The following is a 23,460-nucleotide window of genomic DNA, read 5'->3' as shown; positions in this document are numbered from 1 at the left end:
ACTGTGTTTTTGCAGAAAGAACATTCTTGGTGCGTGTATAATATGAAAGAAAAGGAGCTGAGATTCGGCTGGCAGAAGAAAGAGCTGGAGTCTCTTGATCGAGAGCGTACATCATTTCTCTTGATTAGGTATGTCGAAAGTTTAGTTGTAGATAGGACAGTAGCAATGCCAAACTTGCTAGAGTGTTTCTATTGTCACTCAAATCCGCAGTGCGAGGCAGTGCCCGAGATGCAGGTTTCGAGTCACTGCAGTGATGCTCATGCTGGAACAATGACAACTGCTACTTTCAGAGTATCTTGCGCTGTAAGTTCCATTGTTCTCGTTGGAGGTATGAATTCATCTCGTGATCGGCTCTACACAGCTTTCCTCTCTTTCCACCACCATCAACCTCGACATCTGGACTCCCATCCACATCTTCAACCTCAATTCTACCAAATCAATCGACGAGAAACGATCCTCAACATGCCTGGAAAAGCGAGCGATTGGGACAACGCCGAATTCCTTCTTGACCTCGTTGTTGGCCTCTACACTGGCGCCCAGGTCAGCGGGGGCTTGACTCCTCCGGTCAAGTCGTCTATTGAAGAGTATATCAAGGGGCGCGGATATACCACCTCTTTTGACGCCGTGCGGTAGGTGCTGACATTTCTTTGATCTTTCGTTTGCGTTTCTACTTAGATTTCGGTCATTGAACTATCTTGGTTGCTGTGCTGCGCTTGGGCAAGGTCAGAGTGGTTCACTTGGAGGTTATGCGACGCTATTCACATTTTTGTGCAAACATGGCCTCACTTTTCACTCCTCTATTCTAAGCCTTAGGGCTAAGTGAATACAAATATCCTCACGGAAGAGATCATCTTCTCAACTTCTCAACAACACTGAGCAAACTGCGTTCTTGCTCATCAACATCCTCATAACCCCCCTTCTCCATCCTTTCCCTATCATCGTCGCCATGGCCAAGCGTCAAGTCATGCAGTGGGATGCCAACGTCCACGAAGACATCCTGATCAGTCTCTTTCAACACATGAAGCCAAGTGCTGAAGACTGGAGCAACGTCATGGGTGATCTTCAGCAAAAGGGCTACACCTTCACTGAGGGCGCTCTTCGGTACGATTTCTGACTCCGGCCTCTTTTTCCCGTTGCATATTGGTCACTGTTGTTTTCCCATCCCCCACTTTCATTCATCTCAACTTCCCCTCTCTTCCTGTCTCTTCATCCTTTCTCTCATTTCTCCTACTCCTTTCCCACATTTCAGACAACTCTACTCTGAAACCCTTCTCATCTCTTCCTGTCTCTTCATCCAACATCTGGCATCAGTAATTCTCTGCCCAAACAAACAAACAGACAAACACATAAACCCCTCCCCTTCATCAAACCGTCCATCAACACCATCGTCATGGCTCCTCGCGCTGCTGCTGCTGGGGCTGGTAAACCCACTCGAGGCTGGGATGCTGCCTCACATGAGGACCTCCTCCTCGCTCTTCTCGAAGAGATCAAGCCGAACAAGGCTGACCTTACCAACGTCGCCGCCAAGATGCGCAGCAAGGGTTACTCCTATTCCTACGACGCGATCAAGTACTCGACTTTCTTCTGTCTTTTGCGCACAGTTTTAAAGGTCAGCTGCTAACATATTTGTCTTTGTAGCCAGCACGTCCAGAAGCTGCGCAAGAACCGCGACACCACCGCCATCCAGAACTCTGGTGGCTCCGAGAATGGTACTCCCCGCAAGCGCGCTCCCGGCACCAAGACGCCCGCCAAGCGCACTCCATCCAAGCGTAAGGCCACTAAGTCGGCTTCCGTCGTCGACGAGGACGAGGATCTTGAGGATGAGAAGATGCAGCTGAAGATGGAGACGGACGACATGGGGGGGGAACTCATGTCTCCCCAGGGCGCAAAGCGCACCAAGTACGTTGGAATTCACCAAGTCAACTTCCAGGTTCCGTGCTAACTGTCTTATAGGTCCGAGCCTGAGGACGAGGTCACCGTTGGTGAGGTCTAGGTCCGAGTTTCTTCTACAAGGTGAGTTGATGTCTTAATGCTTTCACATATGTTCTCAGCTAATGGACCAACAGGCTAGCTTCCACGGTCGAGGGGTTTGAAAGTTGAGTCTTCGACGGATGATGAGCATTGGAGTGGTTATCAACAAGCTCATGCCTGTCGCAGAGAAATAGGGGTAAAACTAGGCTAGGATGGTTTCCATGTGCCTTGGATGTTACGATGAGAGCTTTGCCATTTGAGGGCAATATTACGAGCATGCCTCTGCGATGAATTGAAAGATACCACCTGTCCTTTTTCTACCCCCCCCCCCCCCCTCTTTTTTTGTGCAGAAGTATCGTAAAGTGTTGATGCGCATGTCCCGAGTATCTACACTTTTACTGGGTATTCGTCAAGGCCTCCCCGATGTTCACTAATAGTTCTACGAGATATTGCTAAGCACATATGGCATACTTACAAACTGTTTCTAATCAATGCCTGTCGAGTACTCTCCTTGTTTGGTCCCGATTCTCGTGACCAGTGCCATGGGATGCTTACAATTTGGACTATACTGTATATGTAATACTTGTAGATAATCAAGTTGCGAAATCCTCTAGATATATCAGTATCAGAATGATCTTAACTGCGTGGCTCTGTTGGCGTCGTCGGCCATTCTGTTACTACGCAGAGGAATCAAGCGCTTCCACCAGTTGCAGGGCCACAAGCAGCCTATACCCCCCAAGATATCTCTCTTTTCCATTCACTGAGACTTTTCCACCCTCTCGCTTTTTCCCATTGACTGTTCAGAATCGCTCTTTTTCTTCCATCCATCACTCTTCCATCTTTCCCCTCCACACCTTTCATCCACTCCTCTTCTTCTTACATGCTGCATCTCTATCCCTCAACCCCAGGGCAACATACTTTACTCTACATCAAACATTCTCCCACCTACTGCAATGCCTCCCTCTGAGAAGAAGTGGGACGCCAACGCCGAGCGTGACCTGTGCGTCGCAGTGATCATGGGTGCTCAAGATGGTGAGCGCATGCGCTTCAACTGGCCAAAGGTCCATGCCTCGATGGCTGCCCTTGGTTATTCCTTCACCAAGGACGCCATCTCGTAAGTCTCACTATTCTTTCTCATATCTTTACCATGCTGTCTTTCCTTTCGGGTTCTTGAGCCTCCCAACCCATAGCCATATTCATCTCGTCCAGATACTTACCAGCAACAGTCAGCATTTCAGCAAGTCCATCATGCGCGACTTCAAGGGTCGACATGGCGATCCTGCCAACAGCACCCCTACTGCTACACCCAAGAAGGCTACCACCCGCCGCAAGCGATCTACTCCTGCTAAGAAGAAGATCGAGATGTTGGACGAGGAGGACGATGATGCGGAGACCATGGTCGGATCTCCTGTCCATAAGAAGATGAAGCACAAGGATGAGGACGATGAAGAGGATCTCAAGACATCCGTTGGTATCCAGGGCAAGCCTGGGGGCAGGTATGTTCGACTAGCACGCATGTCCTAACAAAAATACTGATCTACTCATAGCCTTTCTCCTGCTGAGAAGGAAGCCAAGTTTGAGAACTGGCTTGCCAACGTTGGCGGTGCTTAGACACTGCTGCAACTCTATCATGAAAGGACAGATATCTAGAGGGTCGATAATATCGAGGCTTTAGATACTATTGCTAGGGGGCGAGATAAAAGGGGCGGTTTACAGCCTCGGAGAACTGGATTGATAGCCCTCGCAACATGAAGTTCACTTTGTTTCCCTACTGCGCATCTCGCCTGTGCACAGACAAGCCCCATGTAATATGCCAGTCATCTTCTGCTTCTCGTAAAGGCTTCTCACGTAGGAATCCTCGTTGCGGCTTTCTGTTTGGCGATGCTCACTGGCTGTCCATTCATAGTCACTCTTTTCTCCAATCCAGTCGCTTCTTCAAAAGTTTCCTGTTTGCGTAACTTTCGGGGATGTAAGGCCAATTCTTTCTATACTCAAGTTCTGAAAGCTTTAGAGGTTCAATCAAAAGTACCATGTATTTGTCTTACGCAAAGTCACTTCATAAAGGATAGCTATCCGATTTCTTACATAGCCTGATAGACTGTGTTTGAGACTAATGTTTGTCTGTCATTTCTTTTTTTCGAGAATCTGAATGCACGTAGTCTTTGAAGTTCATCATGTGGGTTTTGAGGACGGCAGTGAAATAGTCACACGACTCCGGATGCCTTGGGGCTCGCGATTCATGTATCAATATGGCATGTTCTGCATGGTTTTTAGTGTCTCCGTCTCTCATACCGTATCCTTTTCGTTTCTCGTCTGCGAGTGAGTGCCAGAAGATAGAGATCAAAAGAGGTTGTTCAATAAAAAGAAAAAGAGCAGCGGGTAATCATTTACCGTAAGTCAAACATCTTGCGGTGTAAATTCATGACTCTAATCACACAAGACTTGCATCTTACGCGTGTTTATGCTTCTTCATTCGTGTTAACATCCGTCACTCACATGGGCATCAGTGACAGACTACCTAACCCAGTATAAGTTGAACCAAGCTCTAAATCACTTTGCCTACCACCCAAACGCCAGTCCAATTCGTTGCATTGTCCTTGTTCATCGTGGCCGTCGACCGTCGAGTCTATTTCCTTCGCTCGTACCCTTCTTCTCGGGGGCCTTGGTCTTGTCGTCTCCTTCTCCCTTTCTTTTAACGGCACCCCGAAGTGTCTGGCCTTGGCCAGCAAAGTGAGGCCTGTTGGCGTTCTCCTTCTCCTCTTCCTTATCGGCGTCCGTCTTGACTGGCTTAATCTCGTATCCGAAGAAAAGCTTGTTAGGTGGTAGGCGTAGAGCTGCCGGAGCACCATCGCGCTTCCTAGGCATTCCTGGGATCTCCACCGTAGGAACTGGAGTAGCTGGCTTGGGTGTTGGAGCCTTGCTTCCCTTCTTGGCAAGCTTTTGGCCCTCTCCAAAGAAGTTTGTCACATTGCTTGTCACTGATGGAGCAATGGCGCTGTAGTTGATGGCTTGCGCCATGGTTCCTTGGTTGTGTAGCAGGCCTCCAGCAGGAACACCACCTCGTGTGCTTCTTGGGGTGCTGGTCCCGCTCTGGCGCTCAGGTTCGACGTAGCCGACTGGAGGCGCGAATTCTACTGACACGTCGGTTTCGATCATACTGACTCCCATCTTGTCCGTCTCGGGCTTGACGTCGAGAACGGCCACATCATAGACTTCATCATTGTAGGCGAAATTGAAGACATCACCCTTGGTAAGGGTGGCAAAATTGCGGAAAGCCTTCTCCAGCACTGCCTTGGGATCACTAATCTCAAGGAAGTTGACGGATTGAGGCTGTAGCTTGACCATCTTGGCCAGCTCCAATGATGTGGTACGGACCTGGATCATGTCACCAACGTCCATCCCAAGAGTTTCCATCATCTAGTGAGTGTTAGTAACAAGACCTTTCAATAGTACAGAGTCGCCCCATACCCATTGAGGAATGTATGCCCGGCCCTCCTCCGCAATAAACTCCAACACACCCGCATGGGAGTGTCTGCCTTTCTCTCCGTTGATCAGCTCCATGAGCAAAGGCCACTGCACATGGAGCTTAGACACCTTATCGAGAGCGGATGGTGGTAGAATGATCTTGGAGCCGTAGTTGAGTTCTGGTCTTTCAGCTCCGGGGGCCATGACTAGAGGATAGCATCGGTAGTACTCGTCAAACCGTTGCACAATAGGTCGTCGTCCGTGGCGGGCCATGTTGTAGAGGTGGTCGGGGTTAGCGGGATCAAACCCACCGCCGAAGCCTGAATACTATATACCTCTTAGCGAACCAAATCATAAGACGGGGCAGGATGGCTTACCATGGCGACAATAGTTTGTTGGTACGCAGTCGATTTAGAGATCTCGGAGGTGCAGGACTTGAAGAAGATATAGGCGGTCAGGAAGTAAATCGGCTGCCTTGAAAATATGCTCTGTTTTCTCACGCTGCTGACAAGAACCGTGTGTCTTAAGTATTCAGAGGGAGAAGGGCGGTGATTCACAGTTGCGAGGTTGAAATGTTTACAGGATGAGCTTCCATCAATGTTCGTTGAAGGTCCAAAGCCACAGGTAACGTGGGGCGTGTGGAGGCTACAAAGGCAGCTCTTGATGACGCAGTTTGGTTTGTCAGGGACACGGGCAAGGACACTACGGGGTAGGTAGGTACTCCGTAGTACAGTGCTATACTAGTTTGATAAGGCACCTCGCTTGTTTTCAAAACATTTAATTCCAAACTCAATAAGACTCTAACAAGCAGTTAAACACATATAATACTGGATTTAAAGCCGTGTTATTGCGTACTGGGGATTATCCTTTTAAGCCGGGTATTGACAAGGCACTGAATGTCCTCCTAAGTTCAGGTACCTGTCAAGTAACATCAGCTCAGTGGAGCTGACTGCCCCAACCAGAATAGCGAGTCCTGGAACCCATGCTCAGAAGTTTAAAACATACATATAAGCTCTATCAAGCTTTCTTCATTATTTCACTTTGCGTTTCCAATTCAAGCAATCCTCACTTTGACACTACCGAGCCAATTCTCATATTCTTTGCATTCAACGGCTCAATCAATAGTGGCCATGGCGTCTCGATATTCGGCAGCGCGCCCGAAGCGCGATGGCGAGAACTTTGCGCGTACCCATCACAACGAAGACGGCGGCGATTCTAAGAGAGTCAAGTTTGACGTGCGAAATCCCTCCACGCTTGCGCCTGACGCGCGCGAAGAAGATGCTATTCTCGATGCCGATGTCATTGGTGTATCTGGAGCTACGAAGCGTGGAGCTGTCAACATCGATGGTTATGATAGTGATTCAGATAACGAAACCTTCAATGCACGCGCCGAGAATCGCAAGCGAGGGAAAGTCGACCTTCTTGCACAGCTCGATAATTACGACGCCACCAATCCTGACCCTGCAGCTCCGGGTACTGCGGCTGGTGATGATGATGACGATGACATGTTTGCTGCGGACGATGCTGGTGGGGAAAAGGAGGTTCCCGAGGAGGGAGACTTCGATAAGAATGGTCGCAAGAAGGACAGAGTCCGATTCCTAGATGCGGATAAAATCGAGGGCGTAGAGAACACCAGCAGAGACAAGGGGGGCATCCGGCTCGACGATGAAAGCAGCGACGACGAGGCAGATGTAGACCTAGCCATACAAGAAGAGGGCATCGATGAAGAGGTCGGCGCTGGTGGTCTCAAGAAGAACGCCCCCAAAGTCGAAGCATTCAACCTGAAGCAAGAAATGGAAGAGGGTCAATTCGACCAAGATGGCAACTACGTTCGCAAAGGTGGCGACCCTGATGCCGTGCACGACAACTGGTTGGAAGGTCTCAGCAAGAAGGAGATGAGAAAGGCAGCCGCCGCGCATGAGAAGCGCGAGGCTGAGGCACGAAAGCAGCGCCTAGAGGACGACGAGGTCCTCGTGTCAGATTTGCTCAAGACTCTGATACTCAATCTCGAGCGCGCTGAGACGCCACTCGAGGCTCTAGCCCGACTCGGCAAAAAGCAAACAAAGCCCAAAAAGATCCCGAAGTGGAAGCTCAAGAAGATGAATAAGGGTGCTGAAGGCATGGAGGTTGATGGCGGTGAGAACATTGAGGATGTGGAGCAAAAGAAGATCAAGGCATCGATTGATGCCATCACAGAAGCTGCAGATAAGCTGTTAAGCCGGGATCATGAGGAGATTTACGAACAAGAGAGAGAGCTCCTCGTCCGAGAATATCGCAAGGAGACAGGAGAGGATTGGGTGGAGCCAGAAGCTTCACAAACAAACCAGGATGAGCAGGCAGCGGTGAAGCCGGGAACAATGTGGGAGTTCCGATGGATAGATGGACGCGATGGAAACGACAGTCAAGGGCCATATGACGGGGCCACAATGAAGGCGTGGAAGGATGCTGGGTACTTCCCAGAGGGCGCGGTCGAGTTCCGAGCGGTTAAGGAGGGCCACGAGTGGTCTTTACATGTCAATGCTTTTGAGTGAAGGCATTACAACGGGATGGGATATCAGCCGAGAAACAAACTTAAGGTAGTGCGGGCTGAACAGATATCTGGTGTGGTCCGGCCCTTGTCTCTATCGCAGAATGATTGGCAACGAGCGAGTCTCAGCTCAAAAGGGCACCTGCAGCGGTCTTTCCCATGTTCCGGAGATGGACATCCGCTGGCTCATGTTCTTGTGTATGCATGCTCTTACAACCAGTCATATGTGTACAGGGCCAAGAACAAAACGGGCTGTAAGTGGGCGTTCTAGCCCGGACATGACGGTGAGTGGATCCCGTTTCACGTCAAGTACTTACAGCATGCATGGGAAAGACTGCATAGCACAGATAGCTTCGGGTCTGTGGCTCCGAATCTGAAGACAATATTGAAAATCAAGTTATCTTAGATGGCCACTTTATCTGCACCTTGGTCCTAGGAAGTGGGCGAAGATCATGAGGATCCAACAAGGCTTGGCCGCTGACTGGGATAGGTTTCCATAAAGGTCAATGGTCGAGAATCATGATGGTGCATGATAGTGCCGCGGGAAGATGACGAAAGAGGGAAGCTAAATGCCAAACAAAAACAAAAAGACCATCAAAGGGTTGGAAAGACCCAAGATAGATGGACATGGTAGGGCATAACGTGGCAGTTCGTTCCTGGGGATCCCGAAGTGCGCCGGGAACGGGTGAGGCCGGGCGAGTGGAATCTCGAAAAAGAGGCTGAAAAGCCGGGGCAGGGAGTATGGAGTAAGATAATGGAGACATCTGGGGAGAATGATGGGGTTGTATGGGGTTATACGGAGGGACGGACGAGGTTGGAACCTACCATGCGCCCTGGCATGCGAGGCTTGAGCCGATCCAAGCCCGTGATCCCGTGATGCTCCGGTACGTGGAGCGGGAGCCGGGGCGGCAGCCGTAGCCGAACGGTCAAGCACCGAGGGAGCAGGAGGTTGACTCCCGGAGACGAACGGGCTAGATCGGAGGAGCAGGGATTGTTCGGGAATGATGTATGTCAGAAGTTGCATCTCAGTATGTAAGTGAATTGTAGGGGTTCGGGATCTATTCGACGACGAGTTTTCGTACGTAACATGATGAGAGTCTATGTGGGCTTGGCCTTGAAATCATGTCGATCAAGGTATCTCGGCATTGGTATTATCAGTAGTATTGGGTGATTCGAGTAATGCTAGAAGGATCGATATCATGAACTGATATTGCAATGCGTATGTATGTATGTACATGTATGTTAGGATGTGCTGAACTGTATGTAGCTAGTCCAGGTCCAGGTCAGATTAGCACTGGATTCGCTCAAGGATCATGGTGGAGGATATGAAAAGACAGGGCAGGGGTTCGGTCAGCCCAGGTGGACGCAGGTCAGGAGAGGTTCGATCTCAGGTGAGGAATCTCGGTGAGATTTCGAGATAGATACACACAGTATCGAGGAATATGAGACCATAAGGGTCCGTGGTTTTGTGGGATCGTAGGCACGATATGATAGGGCTCTGGCAGATTCAGGGTCTCCATTTTTGGTGATTGTCAATAGAAGCTGGACACACCCAGGGGTCTCGACAAAGGCCCGATGTCAGATAAGCGGATTTCGTTTTGGCGATGGAATTGACATTACTACAGGCGGCATGGACTGGTCTGATCTGATGTGATGTAAGGTAGTCAAGAACGAGAGCATAAGGAGAAGCGAATATAGTCGGTCCGCGAAAGCTCGTGGCCTACCAACGGGCCGACAGAGGCCCTGTTTTCGGTGAGTCCATGATTGAGCTGGGCTGGACTGAGTGAGTTTAGTTGAGCTGTTTTTGTTCCATCATGATACCTCTCAACAATTGTTAGCTCACCGTAAGAGACGTGAGGGACAACAGGGTAGCGTGAAACAGCATCAGGTCAATATTGGCTACCCTATTGCTAAGACTTGGGAGACAGGCACGTCTAGATCAAGCTGGCAAAATTACCGTATCCTTGAGCGACAGCAACTGATATGATGGGCTACAACACCTTGTTCTAATCGTATTATATCATGTTTGCATATTGATATCGAGTCAATACTGTGACTGAACAAAACCCCCCGCGACTGCAAGACCGAGAACGTACAGCCCCGCCACATTGCGTAAAAGACGCAACACAAGCTGTAAAAACCCGCAGCTAGGTTTGAGCGAAGATCAGATACTAAGCCTCATTCAGTGTCACCGTCTTGGTGGTGAAGCTTCTAGCTCAATTAAGGTGACTCCGGTATAAGTGGGCAAAAGCATTGGATACGTAAATAGGAAATTAAAAACATTTGTCGTCGAGATAGGTAGAGGCCGAAGCATATCGAAAGACGAGAGAGAAACAAGACACGTTCACAAAGGATTAGATTCATACGAGAGTTACCTGTAGCGAGGACTCGACTCGGAACCGTACGACTCGTTTGTGATCGGTGAACAAGGCGAACCGAGCTTTCAATATGTCGAGGGACGTGCATATTCATCGGCGGTGGCGGCGGCGGCAGCCGTCAACGATGAAACCAAGATAGAAGCATATTATGGGTTGGCAAAGTGAGAATGGATAATATGGCGGCAAATAGGGAAGCCAGGGATTGCATTGCATTGCAACTTTGCGGCGTAAAACCTACAGATCTCATCGTACCTTGCCCAAGATGATGAGGCGTTCATGTCCAGTCCACTATAACCGGAGGCTCCGGAGAGAGATGGGATTGTGTGAAAACATCTGATCGACAAGTGACGCATTCCTTGGATAATTAACCATCGAATTGCTATCTAACACGGAGAGTTGCACGGTAGAATGCGGTGCCTTGTTCGGCGGCACCTACAAAATATCAAAGATGAAGGTGGACGTGAACGCGCGATGGAATCAACAGAGAGTGGCACTGGGCACCTCACCTCATGCATGGAGGGGCAGAAAAGATACATGGTTTTGAGAGGGAGGGGCATATTGCAGGGAGGTAGCTTTTCAGGGCATCACCCCACCACGAAGCTCTCGTCACCATGGAAAGGTTAGGTTAGGTAGTGGTGGGGTCTGAGACATGATGAAGCTGAGCGGGCAGTGCCCAAGACGTCAAGTAGAGATGGTGATAGTTGCTATCTATGGTATTATGGATATGGATTTGTAAGTCTAGAGCAAGAATGTAATACCTTAACTAAGAAGTAGAGTCATACATAGGAACAAGGCTGTGAATTGGTCATGATGGACTTGACTGAGCTAACGTTAGGTTACCTACTTTAGGTAGTGAGTGAGAAAAAAAAAAAAAAAGAGCTCCCACCCTCTGATCCGATATTGAATGTTCCATTGGCCCCTGCTGTTATGATACACTAGTAGGCACTGTACTGTGTACCCCCCGGGCAACAGGGGGGTATGTTCGTGGGATGATTGATGATGTGGTGTTGGTGGTCTAAAGTGGGTTGGTTGCTAATGGTAGAGCAGAGCTTACTCTGATGAGAGAGTAGAGCAGAGGGAGGATGAGTGAATAAGGTAAGGCAAGGCAATCCAACGTCCCGGAATTCATATATGTAGCTGTACTCCCACTCCTGCTGCTCTTTTCTTCTCTTTCCTTTCATTCTCATCATCCTCAGCTTCATCGCAACAACTTCCACTACAAACCTCTTGGTATGTGAACAGTTTACCCCTCCATCTCCATCACCACCACCACCACCACCACCACCACCACGACGCATCAGTATCATAACATGATGATGATGATGCATTGCTTTGCCTCTCAACTTCTCCTCTTGCCTCTCCACCAGCAAAACAGATTGTCATGTCATATCATGTCTGCATTCGACCCAACATAATGAGAAGACGATACGACGACACGTCAATCGATATGGGTGATGGATTGGTTGGCACTGATTGGCATGGATCACACGGGCATGGCATTGGTGTTGCTACAGAGAGGGGACAGACAGACTGGAGGGAGGGAGAGGGAGATAGAAACCTCTTTCAGGGCATCGAGCTCTGTAACTCAGAGCTCTACTCTCCTCTCTGCCTCTCTCTCTCCCTCTCTCTAGCCTCATCTGCTTGCCCCTCCTTCCATTTGCACCGACGTTCCAATTCCAATTCCAGTCCACACCCACTTCCACTTGCTCTTTCCCTGTGCTGTGGCAACCTTCCTCAGCAAAAAGCTTCCCGTTCCACTCAACCTCCGTCATGCAGATATAAATTACCCCACCCCCTCACCTCAACCTCAACCTTCCCTTCAGCTCTTCTCTTCTCTCCATCTCACTTCATCCATCTTCTTCCTAGTTAAAGATATCTCATCTGACTCTCTTGCCTAAACAGAAACTACCATTTTTTCTACAATAATCAAAATGGCTCCCATCAAGGTCGGCATCAACGGTTTCGGTCGTATCGGCCGTATCGTCTTCCGCAACGCCGTCGAGCACCCCGACATCGAGGTTGTTGCTGTCAACGATCCTTTCATTGAGCCTCACTACGCCGTAAGTAGACCCCCTGCGAACTCGTTCGATACTTCAACAACCCTACAATCCACTGCTCGGGAGCTTGTCGCTTTGTGACGACCGTTTAAACGCGCGTTTCGATTCAACTGGAGCATCGCACAATATCGTCCATAATACTCATTGTGCCGGGATATGTAATTGACATCGCGAGCTGTCGCCAGCTTCGTGTCATGGCATAGTACTAGAGAGCGATGCTTCATGTCCCGCCAAGCTACCCCTCACTGCCCCACGCCCCATACAATATCACATTCAGCTTTGAGCCTCAAGCTAACGTCAACTCCCCTACGCAGGTCTACATGCTCAAGTACGACTCTTCCCACGGTATCTTCAAGGGTGAGGTCGGCAACGATGGTAACGACCTTGTCGTCAACGGCAAGACTGTCAAGTTCTACTCTGAGCGCGACCCCGCCAACATCAAGTGGTCCGAGACCGGCGCCGACTACGTCGTCGAGTCTACTGGTGTCTTCACCACCATTGACAAGGCCAAGGCCCATCTTGCTGGTGGTGCCAAGAAGGTCATCATCTCTGCCCCCTCTGCCGACGCTCCCATGTACGTCGTCGGTGTCAACGAGAACAAGTACGACGGCTCTGCCGACATCATCTCCAACGCCTCTTGCACCACCAACTGCCTGGCTCCCCTCGCCAAGGTCATCAACGACAAGTTTGGTATCGTTGAGGGTCTCATGACCACCGTCCACTCCTACACTGCTACCCAGAAGACAGTCGATGGTCCCTCCGCCAAGGACTGGCGAGGTGGCCGTGGCGCTGCCCAGAACATCATCCCCTCCAGCACTGGTGCCGCCAAGGCTGTCGGCAAGGTCATTCCTGAGCTCAACGGCAAGCTCACTGGCATGTCCATGCGTGTCCCTACCGCCAACGTTTCCGTTGTCGATCTTACGGTCCGCCTTGAGAAGGGTGCTTCTTACGACCAGATCAAGAAGGTCATCAAGGAGGCCTCTGAGGGTGACCTCAAGGGCGTTCTGGCCTACACTGAGGACGATGTTGTCTCCTCCGATCTCAACGGCAACACAAACTCCTCCATCTTCGATGCCAAGGCCGGTATCTCTCTCAATGACAACTTCGTCAAGCTGGTCTCCTGGTACGACAACGAGTGGGGTTACTCCCGCCGTGTCCTCGACCTCCTGGCCCACGTTGCCAAGGTCGATGCCTCCAAGTAAGCGTAGAGCGCTCAAGAGGCTGGAAGCAAAACCAAACCTAATCAGACGCGACATGAGGACGATGCCAGTCTGCCGCGTGTTTTAATGAAGCAAAGAAATGAAAGGAAGTAAAAATACCAAAATTAAGGGAGATTGTCGGAGGGGATGACAACGACTTTGTTCTCATCGGCTCCAGTTCCCTACTAGACAATTGATCTTAGTATAGCCGTGGACAGAAAAAATACATAAATAGATCCATCCCTCTTGAAAACCGTTCATGTCTATCTGTGATGTATTTTTTTGCCCATGGCCAGCTTGGCGACTTAAGCTACCTATGTATCAGTAAGTCTCTCCGTGGTCCTCTGGAAACAAGAAACCATCAGATCTTGACATAGGGTGTTCAAATAAAACTTAGCAAAAGGTATCGTAAGCTTATGCTCAGTTACCTAAATAAGTCTTTATTTATTCAGGATCAAGGTCCTGAGTTTTCTCTCCTCCTAGATTGCTAACTCATCAACACCGTCGGCTAAGCCAAGACTACCTGCAACTACAGCATGGTTAAACCCATCCGCGGCATGCAACTCGTATACCAGTTTCTGGGTAGTTCACGATATCGGCTTAATTGGTTCTTTCTGGCATCGATCTCGACAGTGTCAGGTCTATGCGTCAAGCTATTGAGTTCAAGTCCTTTATTTTCGTTCCATGCTGGGACATGCACGCATTTATGTGTGAATGTATGTATGTGTATGCATACCTTACGAAATGGTATTTCCCTGTAAACACGCCCTTTGCTGTTCCCTTTTTCTTTTTCGCCAGATGCTCCTTTGACTCCCTCGTCTCATTATCCGTTGTCTTTCTCGGAAAGCAACCCCTTTCAGCCATAGAGTACAATAACAGAAAAGAAGATGAGAAATGTCATGTCATGACCGCACCCGCGACGCCCGAGGCATGAAGAGATGAAAATTGATCGCTATCCGTTTTGACCCGGGGATATCATAGTACAAGCAAAAGAAGTAACATTGGTCCTTGCCACGCTCCTCAGCAGGGTGGCAGGTCAGGAGGCAATGTGCAAACTCGACCTCGAGTTCAGTAATAAGCACATTTGATGAGATGTGCACAATGCGAAATCATCTCGCTTAACTCAAGCTTCGTTTCAACTGGGTGTCTTCTATGGCGCGCTCCCAGTGTTGTCGTAGATGCTACTACACTGGTCTATGGTGAGTTTTTCGGTTTTGGCCTATCGATGACTCATGAATGTGGGATGCCGCATAATCCATTCTTTCGTCAGTGATCTTGATATTAGCGTCAGCTCAAAAGATTATTCGATGATCATGTACGTGACAGGACAAGGGAAAATGGCCTCATTACCGGGCAACCCTAATGCTGGCTTCATTAGGATCAAACTCCGGTGACCACTGGACATTCTCCTCCTGGCACCAGTGCCGAACAACACGCATTGACGCTTGGCAAACTTCCTCGACAGTCGACCAGGGCGCAATGTCAGCTCGAAGACGAGAGCTTCCAATGCCATCATAAATGCTGTGAACCGCGGGCCAATTTCGATAACGAGTCGACTGGTGTGCAAAGAGCTCCTCCTTAGAGATATTCTCGTAGTTGGCAGATGCCTTGAGGAATTCATCCACAGTGATGGCTTGTAGAATCAAGATAAGGGCATACATGGGTTGGCTTCGCCGCGAGTCACGGCGTGTCTCGTTTGTTAGATAATCCACCATCTTGATCAGGCTGGCCCAAGAGCCCGGATCAGATGGTTTGTTTTGTAAATTTCGACTGACGTTAAGAAGGTAGAAGCTCGCCATGAATGCAACAGTGCTCTCCACGGCGAGTGCGTAATATTGTTTGCGACTCGAATCGGCCCCTCGTTTGTCGCCACTACTCGAAAGCTTGTTAAACCGCTGATTAGCGACATCGCCCTCATGCTTCAGTCGCCGACCTAAGGTAGAAAATCGTGTGTGTTTATCAAAAATGGCCCGTGGATCGGCCTTGTCACGAGCGGCATCTGTGCCATTAGTGGTAGGCCGATCTGATGACCCAACAGGTACAGGTGTTACGGTGAACGAGTCGCCCGGTGTGTGAGCCTGTGAGTTGCTGGAACTGACTCGGGACATGGCTGCACCCTTTTTAGAGGGAGTCGATGGTGGTGGGAGACTGGCAGAAACCGAAGGCATTCGAGGTCTTTTGACAGCTATTGTATCGCCGGTGTTGTCTGACAGCGCAGGGCGCTTCTTCGCCTGACTGATAGACGGCGCCTCCATGCTTTCAGACCGCTCTCTGCGCTTAGAAGGTAGGGCCAGGATACGCTTGAGCGTTTGCCGCATTCTCTTGGATATTCGTAGAGTAACGATCAGCCGTTTCTTTTCTTTGGTACTGTGAGCATCACCATCTTGCTCCTCTCCACCCTCTCCGTCCTCCTCTTCTTCATGCTCGACAGGCGCTTTCCTCGCCGTTGATGACTTGTGGCTTTCTCCGGAACGCTTCTCGCGCGGCTCATCTTTTTCTAGGTCATCTTGGGTCTTGGACTCCGTTGCTTTCGTTGAAACCTTTCTCCGTGATAGCTCAGCCTCCAGGGAGCTCGGTAATGTGGGAGATAGGAGCGCAGGTAAGCGAATTGGAGATCTTTCTCTGGTTGCATCGTTCTTTGTCTTCGATGCTGGGGGTGGGTCCAGTTTCTTCGGTTTCGTTGCTTTGGCGGCATCCGCAGCGTCCTCACGAACCCGTCTCCTGTCGCCTTTGTCCATTGAGTTTTGGCTGTCCCAGCTTAAGTGAAGAGGTGATAATAGCGGGGGCACGGACGACCGCGAAGCATTATCTATCTTATTTGGTGTTCCCTTCGTGCTCCCCGATGCGCCAGGTCGAACACCATTGACAGAGTCGCCACGTACGCGGCCAGCCGGAGAAGGATTGCGAGCGGAGGTGCTGGTACTCTTCAATATACTACGTCCATTGGGAAGCGAGGATGAGCTAGTAGGCTTGTCCCTTGGTGGAATATCAGATGGCGCCAGAGAATCTCTATCCTTTCTACGAGGGGGTTCATCGCGGCCTGGTCGCGATCGATCATCGTGAGAGCGAGGCATATCCGGCCTGTGTCGTTTTTGGGACCTGTGGTCATCCTCGACATTCGATGCACGTTTTCTGCTGTCTGGTGATACAGGACGAGGTGGAAGGGATGCGGGCGGTTTAGGGGGTAGCCTGGAGCAGAGTCAGTATGGGAGCGACATCACCCAGGCAATCATGGGACATTCAAAGCCGCATCTTACCTCATGTCAACAACTGGAAGTTCCCTGGACTTTTGTGATTTGGTATCGGGGTGCTGATCCTTTTGTCGTTGTGAATCGGGCTTCCTGATCTCGGGTACAGATCTTGGCTCTGCAGATGCGCGCTCAAGGTCGCGCTTTTTGGCGCTGGGTGGTTCTGGGGTGGAGGCATCCGAGGTCACACCAGACGTCTTTTTGTTCTTGTAGTCACTGAGTGACAGCTTCTTCTTCTCGCCGCCTTTTGCGAGAATGCCCACGTCGCGAGGGACGGGCTTAGGAGGCTCGACACGCATGTCGTAGTAGGATCTAGTAAGGAGTACACCGCGATCGGCTTCCGACACGAGAGTTGAATATTGCAAGCGAGTAGTATCCCATTCCTCAGGATGCTTCTGTCGGGATTCGCTGGCGGGGATGTGATATCGCCAGTCGGGGGAATAAGAGAGATGATGTGGTTTCTCGGGCAGGATGCGCTGTGTGAGCTGCTGAACCGTCTTCGCCGCGGCTTCCATTGTTCAAGGATGTCGGCATGCCGGAAGGACGAAGACGGGGGTGTGGTGCGATGCTGTGCAGTACGGTTGCGATGTGGTGCGGTACGAGGTTTGGCGATCGCAGGTGACGCGCGCGAGGGGTACGCAGGGAGGCCGAGAACGCGACGATGGAAACGCTGAGGAAAAACACAAATGGGATAAAGATCTTGGAAGTAGTGCGAGTCCCTGAAAATGGACGATGCTCAAATCATGCGTCATTCACGACCGATTGGCAGGGTTGTCGCGATGTGATGGTGGCTGATAGTGGTGGTGGTTGATGCCGAGCGACAAGGCATGGAAAGTGACCCAGTCGCACACGATAAGGGAAGATTGGAGAGTGTTAGCGCGCTGGCTGGAGACGAAACAACAAAGCGGCGGTGGATCGGAGCCCAGAAGCTCTGTCCAGGCCCCGGTGAATCGGATTGACAAAGAGAGCGGTGATGTTTATTATGTTATTAGGGCCGAATAAAGCGAGAATCAGGCTAGGAACCAGAGAAATAGATGAGTTAAGCTTGAAGCGCGTAAGCCTATCTCTCTACTTTTCCCTTCTTGTTGCTGAGGCTAAAAAGCACCAAACGTACGTGTAGGCCGGGATCTAAGTTGGTTGGGTCTTGGTTTTATTAGTCGGGATTGGATGTTTGAGATTTCCCAGTGCAGTAGCAGCCCACCTCAGACAGGCAGGGCCAGGCAGTGACAGTGACAGTTGCACATGCAGTTGCAGTGGCAGATGCCTCATCTCACTGACGTTATGTGGCAGTTGACAGCGGTCAGGAAAGGAAAGAACCACCCGACCAGCCTTAGCAGTGACGATCCGTAGTGGAGCAAGTGTAGGTACCTACCCTAATAAAGAGCGAGACCTGAGCTACCGTAGCCTTGCTCTGTTGTATAGGAATCCCATTCAGCAGTACCTACCTACCTAAGGTAACTAACTACTAGAGTGCCTACTACCTGGGTAACCTAGTAGGCGGGCTTCATTCCCGTCCGTCCCGTCCGTCACTTCACAGTTTCATGTTCTTCTCTTACTGCTCTTGGTCCATTCTCCCCTGGACAGGCATGTCGGTTTGTGGCTGCTCTAATGCCTTCCCCTCATGTTTTAGGTTTTTGTGGCTGATATCAAAGCAGTTTTGTCCATGTCTTGGTCTGGCTGGTTCCTGGGCCCTGTTTCTTCTAGCTGCATGCGCTCACAGGATAAGCATTAATTAACATTTTATTATTTTAGTATTAGATCCAGTTTTAAGAACTCATAAAAGAGATATAGTATAATAAAAATATACATTAAAAAAGATATTATATAGAGTATTACTTCATATTTAAAATATTATTTATAAAAGGTATGCATCAACTAATAGATACTTAGCATGTAGGTTTCTAGTTATGATTTATTAAATTAAGTACGAAGTATATAGCAACTTCGCCAAACACTTACAAGCTAAAGTTATGTAACAGTATCTTCCATACCTCCGCACCTTGCTTGCTACCCAGTACCTTAGTAGCTAGACACTCTCTGAATCCACCTTCAAATGCTCAACGTCTTTCCATAACTCTATAGCTTCCTCTCTTCCACAACATACACTATTCGTGACGAGCAAACAACTACCCGCCAAGCATTAGCCCTGGGTTTCTGTTGTTGCCGGATAATTGTCCCTGTGTATTCAAGTTTGGGATATGCCAGTCAACATAACGAAATTGAGGTTCACACAAGTCAATATTATACTATAAGTGAATCCATGAATATATTTCTTCCTGACAATAATGCATAAAACGCCGGATCCGTAAGGGTATAATGCTGCCTTGCCACCGTTATCTCTCTCCTCCACATATTTCAATTGATGCCAAAAAAAAAAGTAACACCCTGGTTCTCTAATCAAGACCCAGCCCGTACGAGAAATCAGTTATACAGACAAAAGTGTTCAACTGACCAACATGTTCCATACAGCACCTCTGAGCCAAGTCTTTGCTCAATGGAGCCCGTTGACAACCAGAGGGTTCCCATGAGCTCCTTTGCGTCTCTTGCTCGAGATCTCTGGCGAATTGTGACTTCGGGTCTCAAGATGACTGACCCTGGTAGCCAGGCTATCCAATTGTCCCGCAAACTGAGCTGGCACATAGGCAGCGATTTGTTGAGCGACATTGTCATGCCACTGCTTGGAGCTGAAATTCTTCGCCCAGTCCGTCATCTGGACCAGCTGGAACTGAACATCATCGATCCCAGTCCTCGAGTCCTTGCGCACCTTTTCAACGTCCCGGGTCATCACAGCAACCATGCCCTTCACTGACTTAAGTTCAGTGCTCTCTTCCTCAAGGCGTTTTTCCATGTCGTTATTCATGTCATACATTTCCACCTTGTTTTCGCTGACGGATTGTTTCAACTCTGTGATTTGCTGATCCAACTTTTTGTTTTCATCCGCAATTCGCCTTAACGTTGTGACATGCGCATCGAACTCCTTCTTGTTCTCATCCACGCTTCGCTTCAAACCTGTTACACGTACATCAAGTGCCTGGGTAGCTTCCTCTGACTTCAATGTACGGGCGTTAGCCTGGTCAACAGTCTCGGCAACTAACCCTGAGGATATCTGGATCATATCCGCACAGCGACGCTTTAATGCATCTTCCAGTCTATCCATCTTGGGAGTGATCAGTTGCAACGTCATCTCCTTCGTCATGAATGCAGGAGTGGATGTAGGCGTAGGAAGTCTAGAAGACCGCGCATTTACTTCCGACATAGATTCCCTTAACTTTGGAACGTCCCTAACAAGTTGCTTAAGCTCACCACTCGGTGGCAGTTCTTCAAGGCGGCGTTTCACATCCGCAGGAGATGGACATTCATCCAGGAGACGCCTTATGTCACTGGAAGGCGGCATTTCTTCAAGTAGCCGCTTGGTGTCCAGGAGAGATGGAAATTCAACAAGAAGCTGCTGAACCTCATCTGCAGGCGGATACCCCTGGACTTTTGCCTTAAGATTTTGGAAGTCTTGCAATGACCAGTCGGCGGCACTGGCCTGTAGAGCGTCGACGCTCTGCTGCAGAACGTTGGCCTTCTTTTGCTGTTCCTTAACTTCCTTAACCAGCGGCTTTAGAGAGGCAAGCGTTGACAGGCGCGCCTCCTGAGACCCCTGGGCCTCTTGTATTTGTTTCACAGATGATCGCAGAGAAGCGATATCTTCGGCTAAAGATTCCCCTTTTTGTAAGAGACTCTCTACAGCTGATTTTATGCCGGAAACGACATCATCAATTATCTTTTGCTGTTCTCCCTGGCTTTGACATGTGCATTGTAAAAGCGAAATATCTTTTTCAATGGACATTTGCTTTGCCTCATGATTTTCAGAGGTTTTTTGCAAGGACAACATATCCTTTTCTAAAGAAGTCTGCTTTGCGCCCTGATTATCAGATGTGCTTCGCACCAATAATATATCCCTTTCAAGGGATTTTTGCTTGACATCCTGGTTCCGAGAGGTAGTTTGTAAGGACGATATGTCGTTTTCTAAGGATTTATGCTTTTCCCCTTGCTTTTCGATAAGAGCGGAATTCTGCTCATGGAGCGACTTGACAGATTTAATGCCTTTCGTGAGCCTGTCCGCAAGATTTTCTGTCTCTTGCTGGGGCTTCTGTATCTTTATGGGATCAGACTGGTTTTTGACAAAGTTTAGGGTGCGTCCCTGCATTTCAACTGTTGACTTGAGCTGGTTATGCTCGGCAGAGGTTGCAGAGGTAGTTGTTCCGCTCTTGTTGGCGGCTATCCTTTCTTCCATCGTGGTGCTGACGCCATCGAGCTTCTGCTCGAGCCGGCTGAGCTTCTCCTCCAACAATTGGTGTTGCTGTCGACCTTCTTCGACTTTGTTTTCCAGATGTTGGGTTTTTTTCTTCTCGTTCTCAAGGCTGTCGACCAGTTTCTGGATCTCGCTATTATCTGGCCCCTGAGCGACTGGTAAGGAGTTTTTGAACTTGTTCAGCTCAGTCTGTAAGCAATCCTCCATCCATGCCTTGGTTGGCTGGTGCGGTTCCAGTGATTGTGCCTGAAGCTCGACAGGGGAGCCCTGTGGCTTGGTCAGGGAAGAGTCTGCTCCTTCTTGGGTGTTGGGTCCTATGGAAGCCTGATCTTGCACGTATTGCTTCAACAACGAATCGAAAGTATCATAAAGCGTTGGGTGTAGCTCTTTGAGTTTTTGCTTAAGATTGTTCTTTTCGTTCTCGGATTTTTGGACAGCCTGACGCTGCATCTCGTCAACAGAAGGATATTCAGAAGCTTTAGTAGTCGAGCGTTTCCAGTCAGCCCATATTTTCTTAAGCTTGCTATCAGCTTGGTTGTGCTGTATGCGCAGATAGGCTGCATCGCCGAGCAGGTCTATTAGAAGTGGCAGGCGTTCAACTTTCGTGGCTCGCGGCTCGGCCGCAGCGGTCGATATTGAGCCTAAATGGCATATGTCAGCGATACTCTGGTCGTGTTCTTTCCCAAGACTTGCGCTCTTACCGCGATCACTAGCATTCATTGACCTCCTGGAAGAAGATCTTTCCAGAGGTGGTTTGTTATATTTACCGTAAGGCAATGCTGCCCCCTTCCCATCGCCCCTCCCTCGATCATAGTCTGCATCTCTGGAATGAGACGATTCGTCTCGGCGGTGTGAGAAGCGTTCCGGAAACAATTCTGAAGGTGAGCTAGCGGCTGGTCGACGACCGTACCGATCATCTCTACCAGCCATTGCGGCTCTGGTAGTGAAATGGAGCCTTAAGCATCCGTCGAAATGATGGGTAAAGGATTCGAGACAGGACAAATGCCTTGCGCCGTTGGTTGCGAATCGAAAGTGGCCCAAGGAGGAGGGCGAGAGGGTATCGCTGAGGACGGTATGCGACCGGAGGAATTAAGGGGACCGAATAAGGACTGCGCTAAGGAGGTAGTACTTTGTACCAATGGGACACAGGGCCAAACAGGTACTGAGTTGGGTGGTGGTTGGACAAATAGTTGAGTACGGCGGGAGGCAATCGCGTCGATGAATCGGCTGGGTGTGTGAGTACCTAGAGAGAGTGTGGCAACGCCTAGTAAAAAAAACAAAGGAGAGTTAGAGAGCCTCGGTTTGGAGAAAGAACAAAAGGAGTGAGAGGGGGGACAGAGAGGAAAATAAGAGCGTGTGCATTGAACGAACGAGGATGGAAGAAGAGAGAAGAGGGAAAAACCAATGCGAGGCGACACAAAAGCGGGAGCACGGATGTTGAGGTAAGGTAGTTAGCCGGTTCATGAAGAGAAAGAAAAGGCAGGAAAAGACCTGAAAAGGACCAACTAACTAATGAGGTATCTGTTACAGCAGGATCAGGGCTACGCAGTGTGGAGTTCAGTTCGTGTGGATTATCATCATATAATATTGGTAGGTAGATAGTCACGGTTGAATTCATCGAATAGTTATGGAGTATTTGGGGCAGCCCAGTTATTAAATATAGACCCCTAAACCTCGCTGAATCACCGCCTAAGCTATCAGGGGTCTAGACTCATCTAAGAAAGAAGAGCGGTTGGCCCGATAATAGGTGCTTGCCAAGATAATTGACACTAATGATTTTAGTCTCTATAAAGTGGAGGGGAAGCATCCTCTGTTCTCGTCATGCAATAAGGGACAACATAAAACAAGAACGGCATAGGGGCCAACTTATCTAGGTAGACAAGGTAGCTTCTACGAATAATTATTTACCAGATGACTTAACTATTTGACTCCTTGTGGAAGCTTACGGGCTCGAGAAGATGTTATAATATAAACCTTTTGCCTTAGTTGCTCCAGCAGCTCGAGCTGAATGGATCTCTCAGGTAGGTACGGAGTACTCGCATCCAATGTAATCGCGTCCATGCAGCGCAGTACCGAGCTGTGGAGTCACATGGATTGATTTCACGGGAGTGGGTCACTAATGTGGCGGTGCGCATCGAGCACATGGCGCTAAGCGCTAAGCGATAGCCGCGCACTAACATTTTTTACTCGAAAGTTATGCGCAGGCTCGTGCAGCTGTCGCGATCTAGCTCCCAGCCCTGTTCTTCAAGCTTTCTTTCATCAAAGTCGTTGCCTCACAACTCAATTCCACAACGATTGCTCACTTTACATTCGCG

The 23,460-nt window shown here is 49.4% G+C and overlaps 7 protein-coding genes across 7 annotated transcripts; 4 read left to right on the top strand and 3 right to left on the bottom strand.

Moving 5' to 3' along the window:
* Positions 1–462: 462 nt before the first annotated feature.
* Positions 463–1,993, top strand: FPRO_06189 (uncharacterized protein; the record flags this gene model as incomplete). The annotated part of the gene is made up of 5 exons (XM_031228924.1): positions 463–629; positions 847–1,101; positions 1,339–1,569; positions 1,639–1,899; positions 1,954–1,993. 5 exons carry the CDS (start codon positions 463–465, stop codon positions 1,991–1,993), a joined length of 954 nt encoding a protein of 317 aa, XP_031079213.1.
* Positions 1,994–2,924: 931 nt separating this feature from the next.
* On the top strand, positions 2,925–3,582 carry FPRO_06190 (uncharacterized protein; the record flags this gene model as incomplete). The annotated part of the gene is made up of 3 exons (XM_031228923.1): positions 2,925–3,085; positions 3,198–3,467; positions 3,519–3,582. 3 exons carry the CDS (start codon positions 2,925–2,927, stop codon positions 3,580–3,582), a joined length of 495 nt encoding a protein of 164 aa, XP_031079212.1.
* Positions 3,583–4,572: 990 nt separating this feature from the next.
* Positions 4,573–5,816, bottom strand: FPRO_06191 (uncharacterized protein; the record flags this gene model as incomplete). The annotated part of the gene is made up of 3 exons (XM_031228922.1): positions 4,573–5,388; positions 5,440–5,763; positions 5,814–5,816. 3 exons carry the CDS (start codon positions 5,814–5,816, stop codon positions 4,573–4,575), a joined length of 1,143 nt encoding a protein of 380 aa, XP_031079211.1.
* Positions 5,817–6,566: 750 nt separating this feature from the next.
* FPRO_06192 (uncharacterized protein) lies at positions 6,567–7,967 on the top strand (the record flags this gene model as incomplete). Its single annotated transcript, XM_031228921.1, has 1 exon — positions 6,567–7,967. The coding sequence occupies one exon, from the start codon at positions 6,567–6,569 to the stop codon at positions 7,965–7,967; it is 1,401 nt and encodes a 466-aa protein (XP_031079210.1).
* Positions 7,968–12,272: 4,305 nt separating this feature from the next.
* On the top strand, positions 12,273–13,600 carry FPRO_06193 (putative glyceraldehyde 3-phosphate dehydrogenase (ccg-7); the record flags this gene model as incomplete). The annotated part of the gene is made up of 2 exons (XM_031228920.1): positions 12,273–12,401; positions 12,713–13,600. 2 exons carry the CDS (start codon positions 12,273–12,275, stop codon positions 13,598–13,600), a joined length of 1,017 nt encoding a protein of 338 aa, XP_031079209.1.
* A 1,343-nt stretch (positions 13,601–14,943) lies between these two features.
* On the bottom strand, positions 14,944–17,360 carry FPRO_06194 (uncharacterized protein; the record flags this gene model as incomplete). The annotated part of the gene is made up of 2 exons (XM_031228919.1): positions 14,944–16,786; positions 16,855–17,360. The coding sequence occupies 2 exons, from the start codon at positions 17,358–17,360 to the stop codon at positions 14,944–14,946; spliced, it is 2,349 nt and encodes a 782-aa protein (XP_031079208.1).
* Positions 17,361–19,336: 1,976 nt separating this feature from the next.
* On the bottom strand, positions 19,337–22,075 carry FPRO_06195 (uncharacterized protein; the record flags this gene model as incomplete). Its single annotated transcript, XM_031228918.1, has 2 exons — positions 19,337–21,786; positions 21,847–22,075. The coding sequence occupies 2 exons, from the start codon at positions 22,073–22,075 to the stop codon at positions 19,337–19,339; spliced, it is 2,679 nt and encodes an 892-aa protein (XP_031079207.1).
* Positions 22,076–23,460: the final 1,385 nt, after the last annotated feature.

Source organism: Fusarium proliferatum (genome assembly GCF_900067095.1).
Source record: "Fusarium proliferatum ET1 genome assembly, contig: FPRO_scaffold003, whole genome shotgun sequence".
NCBI classification, from domain to species: Eukaryota; Fungi; Ascomycota; class Sordariomycetes; order Hypocreales; family Nectriaceae; genus Fusarium; species Fusarium proliferatum.
The sequence above is the reverse complement of the archived record's forward strand: the minus strand, read 5'-3'. Positions and strand labels throughout refer to the sequence as shown.